The sequence below is a fragment of the Crocodylus siamensis genome, chromosome 3 (genome assembly GCF_052110815.1).
Source record: "Crocodylus siamensis isolate JL-2025a chromosome 3, ASM5211081v1, whole genome shotgun sequence".
Classification (NCBI taxonomy): Eukaryota; Metazoa; Chordata; order Crocodylia; family Crocodylidae; genus Crocodylus; species Crocodylus siamensis.
Genome location: NC_143397.1, coordinates 112,202,306 through 112,225,303, shown reverse-complemented (window position 1 = coordinate 112,225,303; position 22,998 = coordinate 112,202,306). Strand labels below are relative to the sequence as shown.

Genomic DNA, 22,998 nt, shown 5'->3' with positions numbered 1-22,998 from the left:
GAACACAGGAAATTAGGACTGGAAGGAACCTCACAAGGTCATCTAGTCCCAAGGCAGAATCGTCCCTGACCAAGCTGCCCCCCCAGGCAAATGTCCAACCTGCTCTTGAAAACTTCCAGGGATGGACATTCCACAATTTCTCTAGGTGGCCCATTCCAGTGCTTGACCACCTTTATAATAAAAAAGTTCCTCCTACTCTCCAGCTGAAATTTCCTCTGCTGCAGCTTGAGGCCATTGCTCCTAGTCCTATCCCCTATGGCAGGGGTGGGCAAAATGCAACCCAGGAGCCAGATGTGGCCCACCAGGCCATTCTATCCATCCCATGGGGCCCTTAAAAAATTTAGAACATTAATATTTATCTGCCCCTGGCTGCCTGTCATGCAGCCCTCAATGGCTTGCCAAAACTCAGTAAGTGGCCCTCCACCCAAAATAATTGCCCGCCTCTGCCCTATGGCCACAGTGAAAAGCACACTTCCATCCCCTCTAACCGCCCTTCAGGGATTTGAAGACAGTTATCAAATCTTCCCACAGTCTCCTCTTTCTCAGATTAAATAACCCTAGTTCTTTCAGCCTTTGCTCATATGTCTTTCTTCTCAGACCTCTAATCATTTTTGTTGCTGTGCCTGGACTCTTTCCAAACCCTCCACATGCTTCTTGAAATGTGGCGCCAATACTCGACACAGTACTCCCAGGTAAGGCCTCACCAGTGCTGAGTAGAGCTGAACAGTGCTGAGTAGAGCTGAAGTAGCACTTCCCTTGATTTCCAAGTGACACTCCTGGTAATATAACACAGTACGCTGTTGGCTTTTTGTAACAAGAGCATATCGGTGGTTCATATTCAGATTATGCTCTACTGTAACTCCCAGGTCCTTCTCTACAGTACTACAGCCTAGCCAGTCATTCCCCAGTCTCCATTTGTGCAAGCAATTACTGTCCCTGTCCCAAGTGCAGGACTTTTCACTTTTCCTTGCTGAATCTCACCTGCTTGACGGTGGACCATTTTTTTCAGTCTATCCAGGTCATTCTGGATCCTAACCCTGTCTTCCCCAGTGTCTGCAACTTGACCCAGATCTGCAAGTCTGCTAAGTGTGCACTCAATCCTATCCTATGAACAACAAACCAGGTTTGTCAAAGTGTGGCGGTATGGGCCTCTGGCCAGGCAGCATAATGGGGCTTGAGCTAGGTAGAAGCACAGACCAGGGGACATGCAGCAGCTCAGAGCTGCAGCTGGGCAGTAACACAGGTCTCAAGGCATGCAGGCCGCATATGGGCAGCACTGATGGCCAGTTCATTGGTATCCAAGGACCCCAAATTCTGCAGCAGGCAATACCTCTTAGCTTCCAGTAATCTACTGGACACCAGTAGGCCACAGGAAATGGTTCCACAGATTGGATGCATGTTTGATACCCACGATCCAAATAATTAATGAAGATGTTGAACAATACTGGACACACCACAGATCCCTGAGGAACCCCACTTGATACCTCCTCCCAACTAGACAGGCATCAACAAATAAAAAAGCTTTAGACAAGATATCAGAGCTGAGGCCTTCCGTAGAGCACCAGTTGTTACTCTGGAAGACAACAAGGGGGAAAGACATCTAGGTAGTACCACTTGCAGAAGATGTCCCAAAACCTATTTCTTAATCCATCATTCATGATTTGGAGACATGTACCTGTCGCAAACACTGTCCCGCTGTTTTGAAGAACTGGAAGATGCATCACCAAGAGTAAACAGTAAATGCATCAGTTACACGTCGTTTCCTGCATAGCTGAAAGATACTACCCCACTTTGCTAGTTGATGTAGAGTACAGCAGTGATTTAGTCCAAAAATGTTGGGTGCAGTAACATTAAGTACAGTGCAGAAAGTCTTGTAGAACCTGACATCTGTCCTGAGGTCCAAGCTCTCGATGTGCATGCTTGCCTTACTGTGACCTTTGAGACATTTGTGTAATATACATAGTCAACTTTGTAGGAAGATCTCTTGTCATAACTGGCCTTAATGATAAGAAAGGGGCATAGGAAATTCCCTTGAAAACATCCACTGAGGAACAGAAGAACCTGTTGTTGAAGACTTAGGATACTGCCTGTTCCAAAGCACAAAGAAGAAGCACCTTGCAATTATTGCAAAGGCAAAAAAGATTGAAGTAAAAGTGCATGTAGAATGTGTACCACTACAAGGAACATGCATGGCTAGAATTCCTTAAAGAAGGTTTTTAGGGTGGGGGGGTTTAGGAGGGGGGTGGGGGGAGGCGTTTGAACTGTTTTCTTTTTCCCCACTTAAAATGTATTTAAGTCACAGTGCCAAAATTGGCATTCCTGCAGAATTAAAACTATATTTGGAATGGGAATTAAAACTCTATTTAACTTTAGTTTAAAAAGGACTAATAATCATTTTAGAAAAAGACTAAATGGTTAATGTAAGTGGACATATATAAAGGTGACCGAGATAGCACAAACACCATTCCTCAAAGCATATATAGCAAGCTGTCCCATACTTTTTTTTTCCTTATTCAAAAATCAGTCTGTTGTGATGAAACAGAAGAAAAAAGTGTACTATTTTAGAATATATATATAACCAGAGGAAAATAGCTATGTAAAAAAAAATGACACTTACCTCTAAACCAGGCACAAGCATATTAAAAGAAATTCAGAAGAGATGAGAGTTTACTATATAATTTTATTCAATAGAAAAGAATTTTAAAGTAGCTGTCTCTCAAGATAGTTTACTTACTTTTGATAGCTAATTCCTCCTTAAGGATGTTAGTATAGTCTTCAGCTGAGAGTTGAGGTGGCAGACCACCAACAAACAGATTTACTCGCACAACTGATTTATTATTTTGTACAATGTAAAATCTTGTTTGATTCATCTGACGTATTGAAGTCTACAACAAAGCAGAATTTGTCACACTACACCACAGAGCACTCAAGTATAAAACCCATTAATCACCAAAACTTTCTGTGCCTGAAAAGAATAATAAATCACTACACCTTTAGCTGCAATATTTGACTGTTCTACATAGAAGTCAATAGACAGACAGTGGTTCCTCAATGTAATGAAAACTTAATTTATTCACAAATTTTGCAGAAAAAAAAAGTAGTCACCCAACTGAAGTATAAATTGTATTTTCCTTTTTTGTTTACCTTTCTTATATCCTTTAGTCTGTTTATGATCAATTCCTGGTCATCCAAAACCATCCGCTGAACTAAAATAAAAATTTGAAATAATTACCAGGCTTAAGTTATTTCAGCACTTAATTTAGAATCAACAATAAAAAGGTTAGATCACTATTGTAAGAGAATGTAATGTGTTTAACTCTGATTTACTGCTCTCTCTGATTTACACAAGCAACATATACAAATATTAAGCTATAAGCCATCATGAGAAAGCTCTGAAAATACTTTTAACAACACTATTTTTAATTTTCTTTATAATTGGTGCCAATCCGATGTCACACCAGTGCACCTCTATATAGTACCCACAGTATCAAGGACCCCCTTTAAACACACCTCAGATAAAAGCAGGGGAGATGAGAGACTGCCAATACTCTGCCACTACAATGGTAGAGAAATGGTTGAAAAAAAAAACCCCCAGGAGATCCTAGGCAGAGACCCATGCCCCATGCTACAAATGAAGGCAAACCCTCCAAAGTCCATGACAATGTAGCACAGTGGAATAACTGTTCCAAAGACCTCCAAGGCTTCTAGTACTGGCAGGAGCGTCAGTATACCTCAGTCAAAAAAAATCTTAGCTGTAAACAACGTTCCAGTGCCTCAGAGGAAGCCAGTAGCACTCATAAGAGGAAAATGTTTTCTTTCTGGTTTAAACAGGCAACCAGAAAATCCTGAAGGCATGAGATTATCAGATGTCTTTCCCATTAGAGGAGCTACTCTTATATCCCAATCTGGTGACTAGAAACACATGACTACATCACATGTAGATCACTATGCCAGAACTATATACCAAGTCCAGTGCCAAGATCATTAATAAGAAGATATCAAAACAGGGTAGATTGCAAGATCAATCCCTGATGAAAACCACTGGTAAATCATATTGTGGGCACAAGGCAAGGCGGCACCTTACAGACTAACCATTACTAACTTTCAGAAATGCATAAGCCTTCATAGGCAACAGCCTACTTCAAATTATTCCATAAAGTGATACCTTGCCTTGTCTTCTGGATGACTTCAGATGAATATGGCTAACAACCTCTCGGTAACCACATTTCAGCCAGATAATTCCCTTTTCAACATAACCTGCTGCAGTCTCCCTTAGAGCCTGCTCCTTATTTCACCTCACAAGTGTAGCATGGATTCTCACATTTGTAGCACTAATCCCCATAAATGTGCTCTCTCCCCTTCTTAACAGTAAAAGAACTAAATAAAATCTGTGGGAGCGATTTTTTAAAGAATACACAGCACTTGTAATTAAATGTTTCAGTGTAATTGTATACTATCAATTCAAAGGGATCATCTGTAAAAACTAAACAGGGCATTTATTAAAATAAAAACATGTATGTATGTATGTATTAGAGCTGTCCAACTGGTGGCCCATGGGCTGCACACAGTCTCCAAAGGGTTAAATTACAGCCCTGGGCTCCCACCTGGCCCCTGCTCCTCCCATTGCTCCAGCTGCAACAGGCTGCCAGCTCTCTAGTTTCTCCTTCCTGCCCTTACACCTGGCCCAGGAGGCAGGGAGGTGCATCATGGTACAGCCTTCAGTGCACTTGCAGCACTGAAGTTGCAAGGGAGCTTGCAGCCAGGACACAGAGAGCAGCAATGAAAGTGATTGGTGGGGGGGGCGCAGAGCAGCATCAAGTGGAACCCTGGTGCTTGGTTCAGCAGGGAGATGGGGTGCGCTGCAGTCCATCTGAGTATGGCCTGTGGGGTGTGTGACCCTCCTCACCAGTTACAAGTTGGACAGCCCTGGTACATAATAGCCTCTCAACCATGCTGTGTTCAGAAAACATTTTTAGACTTACCTTGTTTACTGCCCATGAATACTTCCACCAATTTGTAGTTATCAATACATTCTACCTGCCAAAATATGCAATATTTAGATTTACAATGTAACAGACAATACTCTTGCTTTAGCTTTGTATTTTAATGGTTAAATTACAATATTAATGCATCTACACAGGCAGTTAAATAGTTTTAAATCACCTTGTGCTTCGTTTGTCTGGAAACTCTTCCATTTACATTTTACTTGTTCCTCGTATGCAAAGACTCAGATACCAGTTTTCTTAGTTACCAGAGCATTCTAAAAGAGGCATCTGAAGAAGCAACTTCTGAACAGCACTACTGTCTCTCTACTTCAGTGGCTGACAGCACTTCTAATACACTCCCACACCAGTGATTTAGTCAGTTCATGGAAGCAGACTTAACTTAAAATTTATATGAATTATAAATAGCTACTATCACAACAAACCTGTCCTCTCCAGGAAATATTACATTGTTGCATGGACATCACACTGTTTAAACATGACACATGTGATACTTGATAAGAGGAATCATGATTTCTGTTTTGTTTTGTTAGCTTATTAAACAAACTCTCCTTCCCCCTCCCCTGGCAAGCAGTCCTCATACTAATGTCCAAAAAAGGGGATCATGATAACAATTAATAACCAACAACCAGTATCTCTCCTGTATGCTAATTACAAATCCTGACCTAAACCCTGGCCAGCTGGCTCAAAATGGTCATGGCTTCTGATGTAGGCCCCAAACAGAGCTACTGCATACCTACAAGAACCATCCAGGACGATCTGTTTCTGCTGTGTGACCTGCTGGAAGCCTGCTGAACTGTTTGGCTTGAACATCATCCTGATCTCCCTTTGATCAACTACCACTTCCTATTCTAGACTATGGAAGCCTTCAGTTTTGTGCCTGTCATCACTTCAATGATCCAGCTCCTGTCCTAGGACATCTCTAGATCTGTGAAAGTGAACAGAGAGCTATGTGCCCCATTTCCAGTATAAAGGGGCATCCAGCAGGGCTGTTCTTTCTCTGGAATGCTCTGTCCTAGCCCCTGAACCATTGCTCCACATGCTGCAGCAGTGTCTGATGGGTCTGGCACTCCTCAACTCCCTAGCTGCTGGCCCTATAGTTAAGGTGGCAATGTATGCTGATGACGTGACTGTTTCTGTGAGCAGTGAGGGTGATGTCCAGTCCCCGACTGAGTGCTAGCGGGCCTATAAGCACACCTCCTCAGCCTATATCAACTGGGCCAAAAAGGGGCACATTTCTCCTGGGTACCTGGGCCAACGCCCAGACCCCAGACCTGCCCAGACGCACGTCTTAGTGCCAGGATGGTTTCAAAGCCCTAGACACTTTTCCTAGACCCAACAGACTACCTAGCCAAGAAATGGGAAGGCCTCAGTGAAGAGGCTAAGGCAGGGGTTCCCAATCCCTGGGCTGTGGCCCAGTACAGGACCGTGAAGGGTTGGCTGCCAGTCCAAAAGAGGGTTGGCTGCCACTAACTGGAAGTGACCACGGACTGACAAACTGTGGACCGGCAGCCAACCCCTTTTTTTATACCGAGTATAATAAAGGGCTGGCTGCCTGCCCACAGTCTTTTGGTTACTTTGGGTAGGATGCCAGGATGCATATGCTAAAGAAGCGGGAGAGGAACATGAGAACAGTGCACTACAAAGAGTTACAGCAGGTTAAGGAGAATCCAGAGAGATGGAAGGCTATAGCCCTGGGAGCTCAAAGTCAGTTGGAGCCTTTGCAGGAAACATACCAAGCAGGGAAAATTTAAAAAAGGTGAATTGTTAAGAATGGTGGATGAACAGGCTAAATATAAAAAGGGAACTGAGGTTTTAAAGGTTATGGTGCATCAGCTTACCCTAGAAAAAGGCAAAGCCCCTGCTAGCCACAGCCACTGTGAGTCTATCGTTAAACACCTAAAACAAAAATTAGGTTTTACTACTTGCCAGGTAGCTGTGGTTACAGAAGATTATTGTAAAGATCAAGATTGGGAAGAGGCCCCTTTGGACCCCCATAAAGCATGGAATGGAGATATTCAGAATGGGGAAGGAAAACCTGTTACAGCAGTTACCCAGGTTACTGAAAATAAGGATAATCAGGATCATATAACACACAAACCCCAGATTGTAGTTCCCCTCTCCACTTTAGACATACAGGCCCCATGGCACAACCACTGGGAATTTTAACCAGAAAAAAATCTGTCCCAGTAGGCTGTCTGTGCCTTACAACTGAGTGTCCAGTAGGAGTTAACCATAGAAGAGTTCAAATGCCTTTTTAACACCTGTGCTGCCACCAAACTACAAGGGATTGTAGATCGGGTGGTGTTCAGGAACCATGCAAATGCTTTACCTCTTTTGACAGTTCTGGGAGAACAGATAGGAAGGTGACAGTTGCAAGTGCAAGCTGCAGCTATGTTTGAAAGGTCCCAAAGATGACTCTGAACCATACCTTTATTGATAGGGCTTGACACACCTGATGGAAGGAGTATTTTAGCCCATAGATGCTCAGGGGCGCGCTGCGGCTAACCTTCATACAGTCTATTTTGGTGTAAATGCTCTCTGAGACTGGACAGCCTCACTTGCTCCCCAATATAGGGACATCGGCCGCCGGGCAACCCGATTCCCTAATCGCTATCCAGGATCAGGTCAGGCAGATTACAACCCATGCAGCTCCACAGATTAAACAAAAACAGAGTACCATTTGTAGCAGCCCTGGATATAGTCACATACACTAATGAGAGTGGTGCCCAGTTTAAATCAGAAAGGGGCCACTCTACAGGCATAAGTGGAGAATGTGGCAGAGGTAGAAGCAATTTATATCCGACTCTCCAGCCTTATCAACAAGAAGGAAAGAGATGTAAAGTTAATAAAGGCATGATACCCATGGCTCCTATTGTGGCCGACATGACAAAGGTCATACAGGAGGTACAAGCTACAGCAAGATACTTTTCTGTAACTGACCTAGCAAACTGTTCTTTGCTATTCCTTTACACCAAGAATCACAAGATAGGTTTGCTTTTACAATGCAGGGGCAGCAATATATTTTTTGCCAGCTGCCTCAGGGCTTTCACAGTTCCCCAGCCATAGTACACCATCATGTGATAAATATGTTAAATTGCCTGTCTCTATGAGAAAGACCCTTCATCTTCTCCTATGTAATTAATATCTTCATTTTTGAAGAAACACAAAAAGAAGGACAGCAGCTCACCAAACGCGTTCCGACTCTTATTCAAGACATTGGGTTTAAAGTTAACCTGGAAAAGGACCAATTGGTGCAACCACAAGTAACATATTTAGGTATAATCACAAAAAGGAGGGGAAACAGGTAGATCAGCAAAAAGTGCAGGACCTAATAAAGATGCCAGCGCCCACAGATGCACATTCCCTGAGGACATGTGCGACTGGTGCCACCTGAGTTGGTGGCAGGGGGAAATGACCAATCTTGCAGACCAGGAAGTGCCAGCAGTGCTTTACCTGGCACCCCCACTCCCCAGCTGGTACTCACAGGGGGTGCACTGGCGCTCCTGCCTGCCCTCCCCACCCATCACCCAAGCCAGGAGTGCGGCTTGTTAGAGGGTGCATGTGCATCCCCATGCACCCCCTATGCGTCGCCTCTACCTGAGAGTCCTGCTTGGAGGATTTAACTTTCTAAAACCTGTCATTCACAAGTATGCAGAAATCACTCTTCCATCGTGGAAACTGTTAAAGAAAAAGACTCCGTGGCTTTGGGGACCCAAACAAGAAGAAGCCTTAAGTATCTTAAAACAAAAAACCTTAATGGCTCCAGCTTTGCGTTTCCCTGATGAACCAAGGCCATTTGTAATTCGCTTAGCAGCAAATGAAAGGGGGCTTTAGCTGCAACACCACTTCAAACTAATAAGGCAGGCAAACTAGTGCCAGTTGCTTATGAATCCAGGAAGCTTCAGGGAACAAAAGTAAATTTCAATCCCTGTGAGCAAAAATGCTTAGTGGCAGTTTGGGCAGTACAATCTTTTAAGCTCCTTACTGGTATTGCTCATATCACCATCCAGAGCACATATTATCCCCTCAAATACATTATAACTGGCAAATTAGTGAAAAAAGGTGTCTAACATGCGCATGGCACAATGGACTCCGATTTTAATCAACAGAAGAGTCACTACTGAAACAGTGTGTAAACCCTGACATGCTAACTCATGCCTTAATTAAGAAGAAACAATAACATGAATGCCCTAAAGTCACCTGAGAAGAGGAAAGCTTTAGTGAAAGCACCATCATTAAAGGAATTAGGCACCATCATTAAAGGAATTAGACACTGAAACGCTGTGTAGTTCACAAATAGAAGTATAATGATAATAAATAGAAAAAAGTGTGTCAAATATGCAGCTATAAGGTATAAGGGAAAATTTTGGAAGGCAACGTAGACCATAGCATAATTACATGCTACTTGCCAGGTTTTAAAGTTATATAAAAAAGCTCCCCATCAGTGTATAGTTACACTAACAGTAACTTGTGTGTGAAAGAAATTCAGTACTGGGTGTACGATTGGGAAAGAAATAATTGGAAAGGTATAAATGGAAAGGATATTGTATGTGTAAGAGTGGCAGTGGATTTTCCACTGGGTAACCCAACACCCCCATTTATTAAAAAAACATGTAAAGGCACACAATAAAGATAGTAGTTTTAAAACATACTGGAACAATAAAGTAAATATCCTGGCAAAAGAAAGACCTGAAGAAAGACCTACAACAATAGTCACCAGGAGTCATGCAAAAAAGTCAGACCAAACAATCCCCTGGAACACTAATATTGAGGATGAATTACCTCAGCAACCATCCCAACACATCCCTAGTAAAATAAAATAACAAGAACTGATTAATGTAGCACACCAATTTATGCATAAAGAAATTGAGGGAGCTTTGCAACAAGTTAAGCAAATCACTAATTGAAAAAATATTAAAAATAATATGAAAATGCGGGTTAAAAACTATGTTCAAATGTGCCATGGAAAAGGCTCGACATCTACACTGGCAACTAATGATGCATCAAAGATGCTTCGGACCATGGCACCGAATTCAAATTGATTTTATTAACAAATTACCTAGAAGTAAGGAAGGATTCGGGCATTTGCTTATAATTATTCATGCATTTTCTAGGTGGGTAGAAGCTTTTCCTACTAAGAACAACAGTACTGGGATAGCAGCCAAAAAGCTTTTCACTGAAGTAGTATGCAAATACGAGACTCCTAAAATCATTGACTCTGACAATGGAGTGGTCTTCGTAGGAACAGTATTTACTATGATGCTTCAAGCCCTAAGAATTAAAATAAAAATTACACATCCCATATCAGCCTCAATCTTCAGGGCAAGTTGAACAGATAAACCACACCATCAAAGAAGCACTATGTAGACCATACAGGAAAGAATTTGCCTAAAAAATTACCTTTAATTTTAACTGCCATACACAGCAGTAACAGGCTGCAAACTAAAATTCAACCATACCACATTCTATTTGGTCAACCTATGCAACTAATGATAAATCCAAAAGTTTACAAAGTATCTAGACAGCCATCTTGTGGCCACAAAAAATAACTATTTTAAATGGTTAAAGCAACTACTAACAGACAAGCACACCCTGCAACACAGAATTAATGGGGCCATTAAAAAAAGAAATACGGCAATATAGAAACAAAAGGCCACAGACTCAGCACTGTGGGAAACAGAAAACCAAGTAATGTATCCAAAACTGGGTAAAAAAAGATCATATCCTAGACTCAAAATGAATATGCCCATATTCCATAGTCAATATACTAAGACCTTCGGTCTATCAAATCAAAAAGGATAGGAAACTCAAGAGGGCTCATGTTTCCCAGGTGAATTGTTCTCTTAACACTTTTACTTGTAATGTTTATGTTTTTCAAATTTAACACACGTGTGTGAGAGAGAGAGAGGGAGGGAGGAACAGCACGAACCCTAGATAGCTTAGCCTTGTCTGTTGCTTTTTGCTTTGTTAAAATTTATCAGCATATTGTTGTTTTTGTTCTTTTTCTTTTAAGCATTTTAAATTGCACAAGTGTCTTCTAGAGATATCCTTTTAAAAGTCTGTAAAGCAAAAAGATGTGTAAGTCTGTTTTTGTGTCTGTATTTAGTAATCAGTATCTTGTCTTTGCTATCCCATTTGGTGCTGGAGAAGGAAGACCCCTTTGTGATATGTGGAAAAAGTATTTTTCTGAACCCTTCAAAACCATTACCTGGGCCCCATACACTTCAAAAGAAGCCACAGAAAATCCCCAGACACCAAGTTTAGCATTGTGTTAAATGGTGCCAAAACAACCATCCTGTTCATATATATCAGGATAACACTGTAGCTGCCATAAACTCTGTGCAAGTTGGGGTTTGGGTATACCATACAAGTGACACTAATCACACCTGGGGATGTGGAATTAAATACAAAAAACCCCCAAGGTTTAACACTACAGAGAAATTTAAATATGTTCTAGAGACTTCTTTACCTAGCTAATGGGACTCTTATCCTAATCAAACACAAGGCTCTTTATTTCAAGTAAATGCCAGGAATCTACAGAAATCGGTGTTGTATCAATATCATTCCTTTAACTGTCCCTTTAAATCTTGTTAGCCTGTAACTCAGCAAGTGTTCACTTTTCTACAGGGGAATCCTACTGAGGCACCTCTTCCTCAAGTTACTTAGGTTTCAGTCCCCTGTAAAGATACAATTAACACCCTTAATAGTTACCTTGCATATCAAAATCAGTTGGGCCGTAAACAACTTAACTTGAATTAAACCCACCTATAGGTCCTACAGTGCTCCCTTGTTTAATGCCTGGTATCAATCATTCAAGCATGAAAATACTCAGAAAAAACATAATTTAACTCATTTAATATTAAAAGAAATAGAAGCAGGAACAGGGATTTTAAGTTCTGTGGATTTGGAAGCATTAAGAAACAAGGCAAGCGCTACTAAATACCTTGCTTAGTAAGGACACACATAAATACCAATAAAAATATCATAGATCATTGAGTTTGTGATAGATGGACACCACAACAATATGTGCAATGCTTCCCATTTTAAAAGAGCCCTGCTAATACAAAGCAAAAGTCTGTCTACTTGCTATTGAAAGAAATTAAATAATAAAACAACTAAGGTATATTATGATAGGGAAAAAGTTCTATATGTATAATTGGGCTTAAAAAGAGTTTGGCAAAGAAGAAATGTTTCTGAGCCACCAGTACAACAATGTATGTATAATGTAACCATGGTACAAACCACTAAACTATTATTTCCCAATTCACGAAACAAAAAAAATCATCCCTGGAGGTGGGAATAATTTAATTAATTTCCATTTCTCTTTAAAAAATAATTAAACAACCTTAAGTAACTGACTACAGAACAAAAAAAAAAATCATAAATTAACTATCTTACTACTACAACATGAGAACAAACTCAACTGTGTACTGTAACTATTTTACATGGAAAATTATAGTGACCCATTCAAAACAAAATGTTTTGAAGGATCAAAAAAAAACATTATGCAAATGGCATAAATACCAACCTTATGTTAGGTAAGTAACATGGAGAAAGATTTTGCCTATTGCCTTAATACATTATCTTGATGTATTTTCTTGAGTTCTGCACTGCCTTAAGAAACTCCATTTTGTATTGCTCTGTAGCTTGACATAAGTGCTCGACCTATCACTCGTTCGTATACTGCATGGGTGAGAGTGTGTTTGTGGAAAAGGAAAACGCCAGCTGGCAACTGGGTGAAGAATGCAGACAGATAAAAGATCAAAACAAGAAGAATCCACCCCAGAACAGCATGAGAACAAAATCAATTGATCTTCAAGGAGGAACACAGCAGAAGCCCAGAGGACTGGGTGAATTGGCAAAACTATGAAGACGGGGCGAGACATGTCAATTTTGGGTCTTGTTCTGTATATCATCCTGAAGCATCAGTTCGCCTGATGAGCCAGACCAGCAAAAGCCCAGCGTGCGTGTGTGCACATTTAAATCAATGAACATTTAAATCAATGTAGCGTCCTGCCTTGTCCTCCGTTACAAAGGTCTTGGTCTTTATTTTGAGCTTACCTGTTTTCCCAGTAGTGGGAGGACTTCTTTGATTACAGACCGAGTGGTGCTTTCTTTATTTATTCGTAGAGAGATATAGGCCATTCCAATTCTAAATAATAAAAAAATATTTGTCAAAGTCACTGTGCATAGATAGCCCCAAAACACTAAAAGAATAATGGGGAAATTCCTTTAAGCTCCCAGATTCCAATTCCTCCAAGGGGTAACAAGAACACTTCACTAACTAATGAAGTAAAACTGTTTGCTAACTTACTGGTCATGGTGGAACTACCATCCCTAAGACCAGCCATCAACATCTCAAAGCGAAATGACACTGTACAGGAAGATCTGATCACGGACAGCAGAAATCAATAATGCTCTGTCCATGCAGTCACTGGCAGGATCACTGACTAAAGTTTGCCAGCATACTGACACTCTTAGCAAGAATGAAAACAAAATTTTGAAAGAAAACATGAAGTGACTGTAAAATGCAAGTGTCCATAAAGCATATCAGTCTTGTTTTGCTGTCCCATCTGTTTGAAACAAAGAACTCCTAAAGCATGCCTACTATGACTGTGTGAAGCTTTGGTCACTGATTTGATTTGGCAGAGATTCGGCCCAATTCAGTGGCCAAAACTCCAAATTGAATCAGGAGATCCTTTAATTTCTCCAAATCGAATTGGAACCCTCCAAATCGATTCACAGAGATTCAAATGATTCAGACATAAACACAGCTTTAAGTGTTTTTTCTACATACTTCAAGGTACCAGGCAGTTCATAAACACTGAGATGGTGGGGCAGATGGGGCATCCCATGGGAGTGCAGGGGAGGCGGGGGGTCCCCAGTTTGCTTGGCGGCGGACCAGTAAGTGGACCAGAAGCACTTCTGGTCCATTTCTGGGCCTGCTGCCAAGCACGCAGGCCCCCTCCGCACTCCTGTGGGACGCTCCATGTGCCCCACCTTTGCAGCCTTTACCAACCACAACTGGTGCTTTGAGGTATGTAGAAAAAACATTTAGAGCCGTGTCTACAGCCAAATTTCTGATTCAGCGTTGAATCTTCAGACTCAGCTGAACTGAATCAGGACAGTGATCTGAATCAAATTGCTGTCCCTGATTCGGGCTGAATCTGAATCGAAAACAGTCCATTTCACACACCCCTAATGCCTACACTACCTACAGCCTCTTAGGGAATGCTGTGTGGAAGCATGGCACGCTTGCTCCATATGCCACAACTTTTATTGACAGAGCTGTTCAGTATGAACCCAGTAGTGCTCTCAGACTACAATTCTTGAGTGTGGTTATTGGTTCATGACCCACCACAGCCACATTATGTATTTGGCATTTAATACATGCACAAGAGAAACTGGGTGAGCAGGGAATGTTTTCACAACAGTACTCCCTAGGGGGTCAAAATGATGTAGGCAAGTTTTCAGTAGTATTACCAAAAAAAAAAAGACAAAAAACTCCATAGAAAAGTATTTAACAAATTCTTAATCCTAATGTTTTCTTTAAAAAACAAAAAAACAGACAATAAAGTTCCTCTGCTTTTGTATTTCTTGTTTTTTTTATTAATTAAATAACATATTCTTTGGTGCAAAAGGAAGGATGAATGACTTCTAGGGAGACACATGGTCCCTCTATGGGAGATGGAGGTACATTGAGGAAAAAGGAAGAGGGGACACTCCTGGTTGCAATATAGAGGATTGGGAGTGGGCACGGATGGGAGGGAGTATGGGAATGAAGTATCTATTTTTTATCAAGGTAGAGAATGGAGGTTGGTAAGCATGGCTGTATGCAGCAGAGGAGACTTTTTCTGAAGTCATAGGCAGGAAGGCAAGAGTGGATGGAATGGATTGTTTTGAATTTTGGGATGAGCTGGTTGTGTTATTTTAAGTGGGTGACTCCCCCAGCTTCCTTATCTAGGCCAGTTACCTACCTGTTCAGGGCTTCCAACCAGTTAATTGTTTTTAAGTTATTTTGTCTTTTGTCGTAAGGCACCCTGAGATTTGTTTGGGAACAGCAGCATATAAACCCAATCAATTCAAATAAATCAACACTTCTGAAGTTACTGTATGTATGTAGATACAGCCTACTTAAAAATTTACATCATCTTGGATTAAAGCATAGTTAGACAACTGAACAAAGTTGTATGATACACAGATAACAGTTAATGTAACTCTAGAAAAGAGACACAACTGTGCAGATTTTGTCTTCCATTACACCTGTGTAATACTCTCTCCAATGATTGTCAGTACTAAGGAAAGCAAAACTGCTAAGTAACCTTGCAAACTGAAGGAAAACACTCACTTCAGCCAAGCAGGATATATTCGTAATACTTCATGGTCCTTTGGTTTGGCTCTTATGATCCAAGCTTCAGGAACAGACTCTCTGAATACTGAACCTGGACAAATTTCTTCTGAGGCATCATTCCTGTTGATAATGTCATCAGACAACAAGGCCTGCTGAGTAAATGTCTGGAGTTCATAGTCTTGCTGATCATCATTTATGTAGTATGTCCTCAGCGCAGCCTCCTGCAACATCACATACAAATGAGTGAGTGATCTTCCTTTGAAAAGGTATGTCAAGCATATTGCATCTGTTAAAAACCTGTAAGGGCTCAGCAGTGGTGGTGGGGCATTTGGGTGGGAGGCTGGTAGTATAGCCAGGCTGGATCCTTAGCATCTCGCTGTCCAGAGATCATGGACACTGACATACTAAGGCAGGGGCGGGCAAAATATGGCCCACAGCCCACATCCAGCCTGCCAGGCCATTCTATCCGACCTGCTGGGCACCTAAATATTAATTTTCTAAAATTTATCTGCCTCTGGCTGCCTGCTAAAGCTGACAGGAGCAAGGGACAGTAGGACCCAGGGGAAGCTGTCAGGAGAAAAGCCAGCTCAGCCCTGTCCCCACCACCTCCCACCCAGAAGTGTCTGCCTGGGGCAGCTTTCCCTGCACATGGCTGCTCCAGCACCGCATGGCCCTTGGCTGTATCACTGTACCGGAGGAGCAGGGGGCCACACTGGTACCCCAGGGCCATGAGGGACAGAAGGGGGGGGGTGTGCATATGCATGCACACACATGCACATAATGAAATGGAGATTGTGTGTGTGTTCATAGGGTGAGTCCCACAAGCACCCCCCTACCATACACATGCACCCACACCCCTTCACACACCCCAACCATGCTCCCCCACACCCCACTTACACACACCCACATACTCCGTCCCCCAACATACCCACACCCCCACAGCCCCCCATAAACCTATACTCACTGCCCTATGTCACCCAGACTCCCACAGTTTACAAGAGTAAGACTTCACTTTAAGCTATTGTGCAATCATCTCTATGTACTATACAAACATGTAAATCAGGACAAAAACTTTTTTTTGAAATCAAATCAATGAAAGCTGTAGATGTTCATTTACAACGTAATTTGGTATTTTATTACAAAACTCCTTGCTGAAAGGAGTATTTCCAGGGGCAAGAGGAGGGGCTTCAGATGGCAAAGGTCAGGGGTTAGGGGGGTGGGACTTCCTATCCCAAAATGGCGAGGGGGCGGGGCACCAGTCAAGGGGCAGAGCTACCCATGTGGCCCTCGGCAGCTTGCCAAAACTCATTAAGTGGCCCTCCACCCAAAATAATTGCCCACCCCTGTACTAAGGCCATCTAGCCTGAATATCCTCCCAACCAACTGCCCAACCACCACTACCAACTGGCCACCCAATGTCCTCTCACCAGCTAGGTTCTAGCCTCAAGGATGGAAGGCCAACAGGGCTGGCCAGTGAACCAGCTAATGAGTAACAGTACTCCAGGACACAGACGATACATCTAGTATCTGTCCATCCCATCCATTCCCACCACTCCCAGATCAGCAACCTGCTGTGTTACTAGGCAGGGGCACAGAGAACTTGTATGTGGCCCAGGAGTACAAGTTTTCAGGTGCTAGAATCTGAAGGGTTTACTTTGGGCCACCTGTAGATAACTCATCTTTTGGGATCCAAAAAGGTGATTGTGCAGTGAGACAGCTCAGACATTTGAAGTTGACTGGGACAGAGGAATCGTCATGTACCATGACATCAGGGAGGGGTAGTAACAGACCCTTTTAGGATCTGCTGTATAGGGTTTGAATCTGTACCTGAGAAAGGGGAAGGAGATTAATGCCTCTTCCTTTCAACTCCTTTCATAGAAGTTTTAGGCTGACAGGGGGAGTGACTGACCATTTTGCAGGGAGACAATGGGGGCCTTTGCAAGGTTTATTACCCATTATAAGCTGTTGTTGGGAATTTTCTGATTGTTATCAAGTCTTTCACTAATGGGTACCTTGCACTACTGTCTCTTTCCCTACAGAGAGTTAACTTAGTTCATACATTACTTCCATGTGCTAAGTCAGCCACAATCCCTTGTTCCCCTCACATTCTTTACCTGCTCTTTAAACAGAGTCCAAAATTTACAGCCCAAGACAACAACATAGCAATTGCCAGGCATAGTAGGAAAAGGAAAAATGCTCACAAGCCTGGCTGCACCAGAAAAGAGGCCTAAGGCAGCTGAAGAATGGAGAGCTCCTATAAACTGTGTGTTCACCTGGATAGGAGGCACATTTCCCTGATCAAGCACACCACAGCATTACCAGGCAAGTCCAAACACTGATGCCATAAGGAAGGCAGTGGACATAGCAAAGTGAATTATAGAGATGCTAATAGACAATCTTTGAGTTGAGACAGATGCACAAAAGAAGGTCTCCACCATACCACTTACACAGGCTTTCCACCACTCCCTAAGTTGTACCCCATTTCTGGTTCTGGGGCAGCCCTATCCTCAACAGGGCCAGCAGTATTCAACACCAGCCTCCAGATATGCTCTATCACAGCCAGTGGTACCAATCGTGATTTCCACCGGTACCTCACCAGGGTCAGGCCCACCCTGCCCAGGCCCCTTAGCAACATACCTCAGTCCTCAACACTGCCACAACAGGATAAGGGTTAATCCCAGCAGCTGCTGGGTATGGATAAATGTACACTTGGAGCAGCTTCAAAAGTGGGGGAAAAGGAACTGTACACATCTAAGCAACAGCCCTCCACTGGCCCCATTTTGAAGCTGATACAAATATATGTTTGTCCACATACTCCATTAATACCCCACCAGGGCTAAAGTTATGCACCACAGCACCACTCCCCAGCCCAAGGGCTACCTCACAGGGCACCTAAGAACACCACCTCCTGGTAAGGCTTACCCACCCATCCCAACACCACAGAACACCCTAACAAAGGGGGTACATCCTCATACTCCAAACATCTAATCTCACTCTCCTAGGGAAGCTTTTCATTTCCCCACTTTTTATGCGTAAAGCTTTCTTTTGTTCTTATGGCAATACCAGACACAAAGTCTGATCTATCCCCCATGGGCAATCCCAGACTTCTCAGCCCTTTCTTTAGCTAATCTGCAGCAATCTGCAGAAGCCTCTGGGGCTCAAAAGGATGTCAGGATCTCTGCTCTTCACCTTCTTACCTTCAGAGGTCTGTTACAGCATCTGCTCCAGAGCCTTTTGAAAGGCATCAGCTTGGAGGGGCCTATGCATCTGTAGAGTGCTGAAGCACTCCACCAGAGAACAGGATTGGAAACATTTCATATGAATGTCTGCTCTCACACTGTGCATGAAAAATACCTAGCAATTCTAAACTGAAGCATTTTTTTTTGTACATCATGTCATCATGTTTTTTTTCCTACAAGTGGAGCATTAAAAGCAATTTCTAAAGCTTTAGTTGATTTTGAATACACAATGATTTTGTCAGATTAGCAGACAGTAGTGATAATGGAGTTTTCTATTGAAGTTTAATAGTCTGAGGCAATATTCTATGCAGGTTAGTATGCTAAGAGGTTTGCAAGTTAGTGTAAATGTGAGAAAATATCTTATCACTCTTTTCCCCAGTTTTAGTAATCCTCATTTTAAGGACACCTGTTTGAAAAAAACTGACATATGCACCAGCCTTAAAAGACAAAGAGTACATCTCAGTACAGCACTCTGGTAATGGGTCAGACGATTTCAAACAATTAAAAAAAAAACAAAGATGAGCAGAGGAAGAGGAGTTACCTATGATAGTCTAAGTCCAGGGGTGTCAAATCTGCAGGCCAGATGTAGCCCATGGATCTGTTCTGTCTGGCCTCTGAGGCTACTGGTGCAACTAAGGGAGTGGCTTGCCACAATCTGGGGCCCTTGGACCCCAATAGACATAGTGATCAGTGGCAGGAAGGTGACAGGACCAATAGGTCTGACACAGCCCCAGTCATCTTCCACTCACTTCACTTGGCCACACTTCACCAGCCCTATCTCCCCAGATACCAGCCCCAGCCACATGCTCTGTGCTGGCACTGCCACTGTGGCACTGAGCTCCATGGTCTGGCTCTGGGCTACAAGGGGCCCCAGGGTCCAACTCCAATGCAAGTTGAATTAGAAGATCTTGATCTAGTCAATGGTTTACACCCCTTACCAAAACCAGATTTGAATGAACAACACAGAAGGCAAGTCACTGCTTAATACATAACAATTGCTGCACACATTTCTGGAGCGTTTACAGCAGGGGTGGGCAAAATAAGGCCTGCAGGCTGAATCCAGACCACCAGCCAATTCCATCTAGCATGCAGGCACCCACCAACTAATTGTACCTTGCCCAGCCCATTCGCCTCACTCCCACCCTAACGCGTGCTTCCAAGCTGGGCTGCTGCTGCCATTGCTGCAGCCGCTGGGGGACCTGCACAGTTTTCCTGGCATCCAGCTCCTCCTCATCTCCCTGCTACAGTGCTCGCTCCGGGTAGGGAACGTAGGGTAGGGAAGCAGCGGGGACAGGAAGAGCTGCAGTAGGAGGGAGCTATGGTGAGGGCAAACTGCAGCTGGGCAGGGGCAGGGAGCATAGGGCTGGTGGGAGTGTGGAGCCTGTGCCCTGAGGACAACAGGAACACTGAGCTCGGGTGGGCAGGGTGTTGACGTGAGGGAGGGCTGTGGGACCCCCCACATACACACTCCACCCCACGGTACATAGCCCCTACTGGGGGTGGTGGTGGCAGCAGCCCAAGTAGGGGCCCTCAGGGTGCTCACGGCCCACACAGGTGCTGCAGCCTGGCAGAGCGTGGCTTCAGCCAGAGCTGCACGTGGTGGCAAGGAGTGCAGCCAGGCCAGCCTGCTTCTATTGCACAGAGCTTCCCACAGTGCATATGCAACTCCTGGCACTCGTGCAGTAGTACAGGAAGCCCCACACGATGGAGCTGGTTGCCTTGCCCACTCCCTGCTGCCATGGAAGCAGGGGGTGGGGCTCCCCACCACTTCTGACAGAGTCCCAGCAGCTGCATGTGGTGGGGAAGGCAGCTGGCTCCATCATGTAGGGCTTCCCTGGTGATGTGTGAGTGCCAGGGAGTTGCACATGTGCTGCAGGAAGCCCCACGCGATAGAAGCAGGCCTGTCTGGCTGCACTCATTGCCACCATGTTCAGCTCTGGCTGAAACTGCATATCACCGAGCGGCAGCACCTGCACAGGCCATGAGTGCCCCAAGGGACCGCCACCTCCTGCTGCCACTGTTGGGCCGGGGCCATGTGCCGGATGGAGGGGGGGGGAGAAGTTCACCACAGCCCCCCACCCTTCTTCACACCACACAAACCCCATACCCACCACGCCTCTCTCATACCCTACAAACCCCACACCCCCAAACCCTGCCCCCACATGTACATACCCCCACATCATACCCTACAGCCCCCGCAGAGCCACACCCCTTCAAGCCTCACATATACACATACTCACCCCCCCACCACACACTCACCCACCCACCCCAGCCACACCCAATATACAAGAGTAAAACTTTATTTTTGAGCTATTATACAATCCCCTCTATATATACACACTACATAAAGACAAATAATGACAAATATATTTTTTGCAATAGAATTGAAATGCATTATAAAAACATATGTTTGACTTAATGTATGATTTGTTGTTTTTCTGGTTCAGATGCCCCCCCACAAAGGAGTACTTCTCAGGGCAAGGGGAGGGACTTCTGATGGCAAAACGTCAGGGGTTGGGGCAGGAATTCTGGTCCAAAGATGGCGACTGGGGAGTGGGGCACCTGTCAAGGGGCAGGGCTACCCTTGCTGTCCTCAACAGCTCACCAAAATGCATTAAGCAGCCCTCCAGTCAAAATAATTGCCCACCCCTGAATTACAGCATACACATCTAAATTAGCACTTCATAAACATTTGTAAATACCAGGAATAACAACAATACTATATATAACACCTACTTATGTTCTTGTATTCTGGCTAGATTACACAGGTTTTTATTGTTGAGTTGCATTTATCAAATAGTTGAATGTCTGAATAGCTTTCGGCCAATAAACTTTTCAATCAATCATGTAATATTGTTTTTTTACTTCAACCCCTCTTCTTACCACAACTTCTTCATTTTTTGCAATCCTTGGAACTGAAATCAGACGAAATTGATTTCGTTTTACTGCATCATTCCCATCAAATATTTTTAATGTTTGTTTACCTAAATAAAACAAAAAACTATTACATTCTAACAACATTTAACCTAATCAGATCCCATTAAAGTGCATTCAAACAGTGAGTGGACAAGGTAACCATTAAACACCAGCATTTGTCCTATTAAGCAACTTAACTTACTGTATTTGCTCCCCATATAACATGCATCTTTTCCCAAAAAGAGAGTCCCCCAAAACTGGAGTGTGCACCTCAGGCAGGAAAAATGTTTTCTTCACTGGAAAAGAAGCATACCTGAAGACACCATCCATGCTATGCTGCAACCAAAATGATTGCTGCTTATGTCCAGCTCAGCCAGCTGAAGGAGTGGCATCCTATGTTAACCCTCTCACAGCTGTAGCTACTGGATGAGCACTGTAGCTTGTGCCTGAAGTAATAAGTGAATGGCTGGTAGTATCTTGATGAGGCTTGTGATGTGGAAACAACACTTCAGTTATTTATAAGTTCCTGTGAATACTTACACCAAAGAACTAAGTCTTGATACTGCCCTTGCAAAGGTCTAGGGCCTAACTTTGTGAGACACATTAAGTCTTCCTGGGAACATGGAGTGTCCAGGAAGTGTGGCATCTGAGACAGTCAGGGTCAGGCAGCAGAAGCTTTCTGCCACACAAAGAAGTTCCTGCTGCCTAACCAAGCTGTCTCCTGAGATGCTACACCTCCTGGACATACCATGCTTCCCAGGAAAATGTTCTTTATATCACACAGGTGGCCGTAACTCTCAAAAAACGTTTGTTTCCCTCCTGGGAACTAAGACATTTTTTTCTGGAAACTTTGATGACCCTAACTTAGTGAAGGAAGTGCTTAAAATAACCTGAACTCTCAGAATATGGGAGTAAATTAAGCATACAAGTTATAATCTTTAAAAATATAATTGCTTTCCTCACATGCTTTTCAATTAAATTTAAAATCTAATAAAAAGAATAACACATCAAATAGCAATCTGATGCATACAGATACCTCTCCAATGGCTAAAGAGTCAGGGTAATTTCAGATACAGGTCTCAACAAAACTGAAACAATACTGAAATGTTTATACTATAATGGAATATGCAATTATAAAAAGAAAACATATTTTTTAAAGAGTCAGTTAAGTATACTTCTCTGGCACTGTTCTTTTGTTGGAGAAATCTAGAGGTTTCCAAACAATGGTACATGCCAATGGTACACGGCATTGAAACCTCAACCTCTCTCTACAGAAGACAGTTGAAAATGTCACTGGGGGACATTTCATAGAAATTCAAGTCTTCAAATGTAGCAGTGCCAAACAGCAAGGCTACTCTACAGCCAGCCTCTGATTTGCAACTCTCCCATGTTAGCCAGTCAGCTGGCAAGCATATGGACAAGTACAGACTTCTACCAAAGGAAGCACTCGCACTCAGCTCCTTCCATCTTGGTGGTGATGGCAGCC

General features: G+C 43.2%; 1 protein-coding gene across 4 annotated transcripts in view; it reads right to left on the bottom strand.

Moving 5' to 3' along the window:
• The window catches only part of DGKQ (diacylglycerol kinase theta), a 205,709-nt gene that overhangs the window by 99,673 nt on the left and 83,038 nt on the right, over positions 1-22,998 (bottom strand). For all 4 annotated transcript variants that reach the window (XR_016441301.1, XR_016441302.1, XM_090039011.1 and 1 more), the window contains exons 8-13: positions 21,480-21,580; positions 15,355-15,578; positions 13,068-13,158; positions 4,983-5,037; positions 3,145-3,206; positions 2,735-2,885 (exon numbers count right to left, since the gene is read on the bottom strand). Coding sequence is in view for 2 of the 4 variants with exons in the window: in XM_090039011.1 (XP_089895137.1) it covers positions 2,735-2,885; positions 3,145-3,206; positions 4,983-5,037; positions 13,068-13,158; positions 15,355-15,578; positions 21,480-21,580 (684 nt within the window). In the remaining 2 variants the exon portion in view is untranslated. The remainder of the gene's footprint in view (positions 1-2,734; positions 2,886-3,144; positions 3,207-4,982; positions 5,038-13,067; positions 13,159-15,354; positions 15,579-21,479; positions 21,581-22,998) is intronic.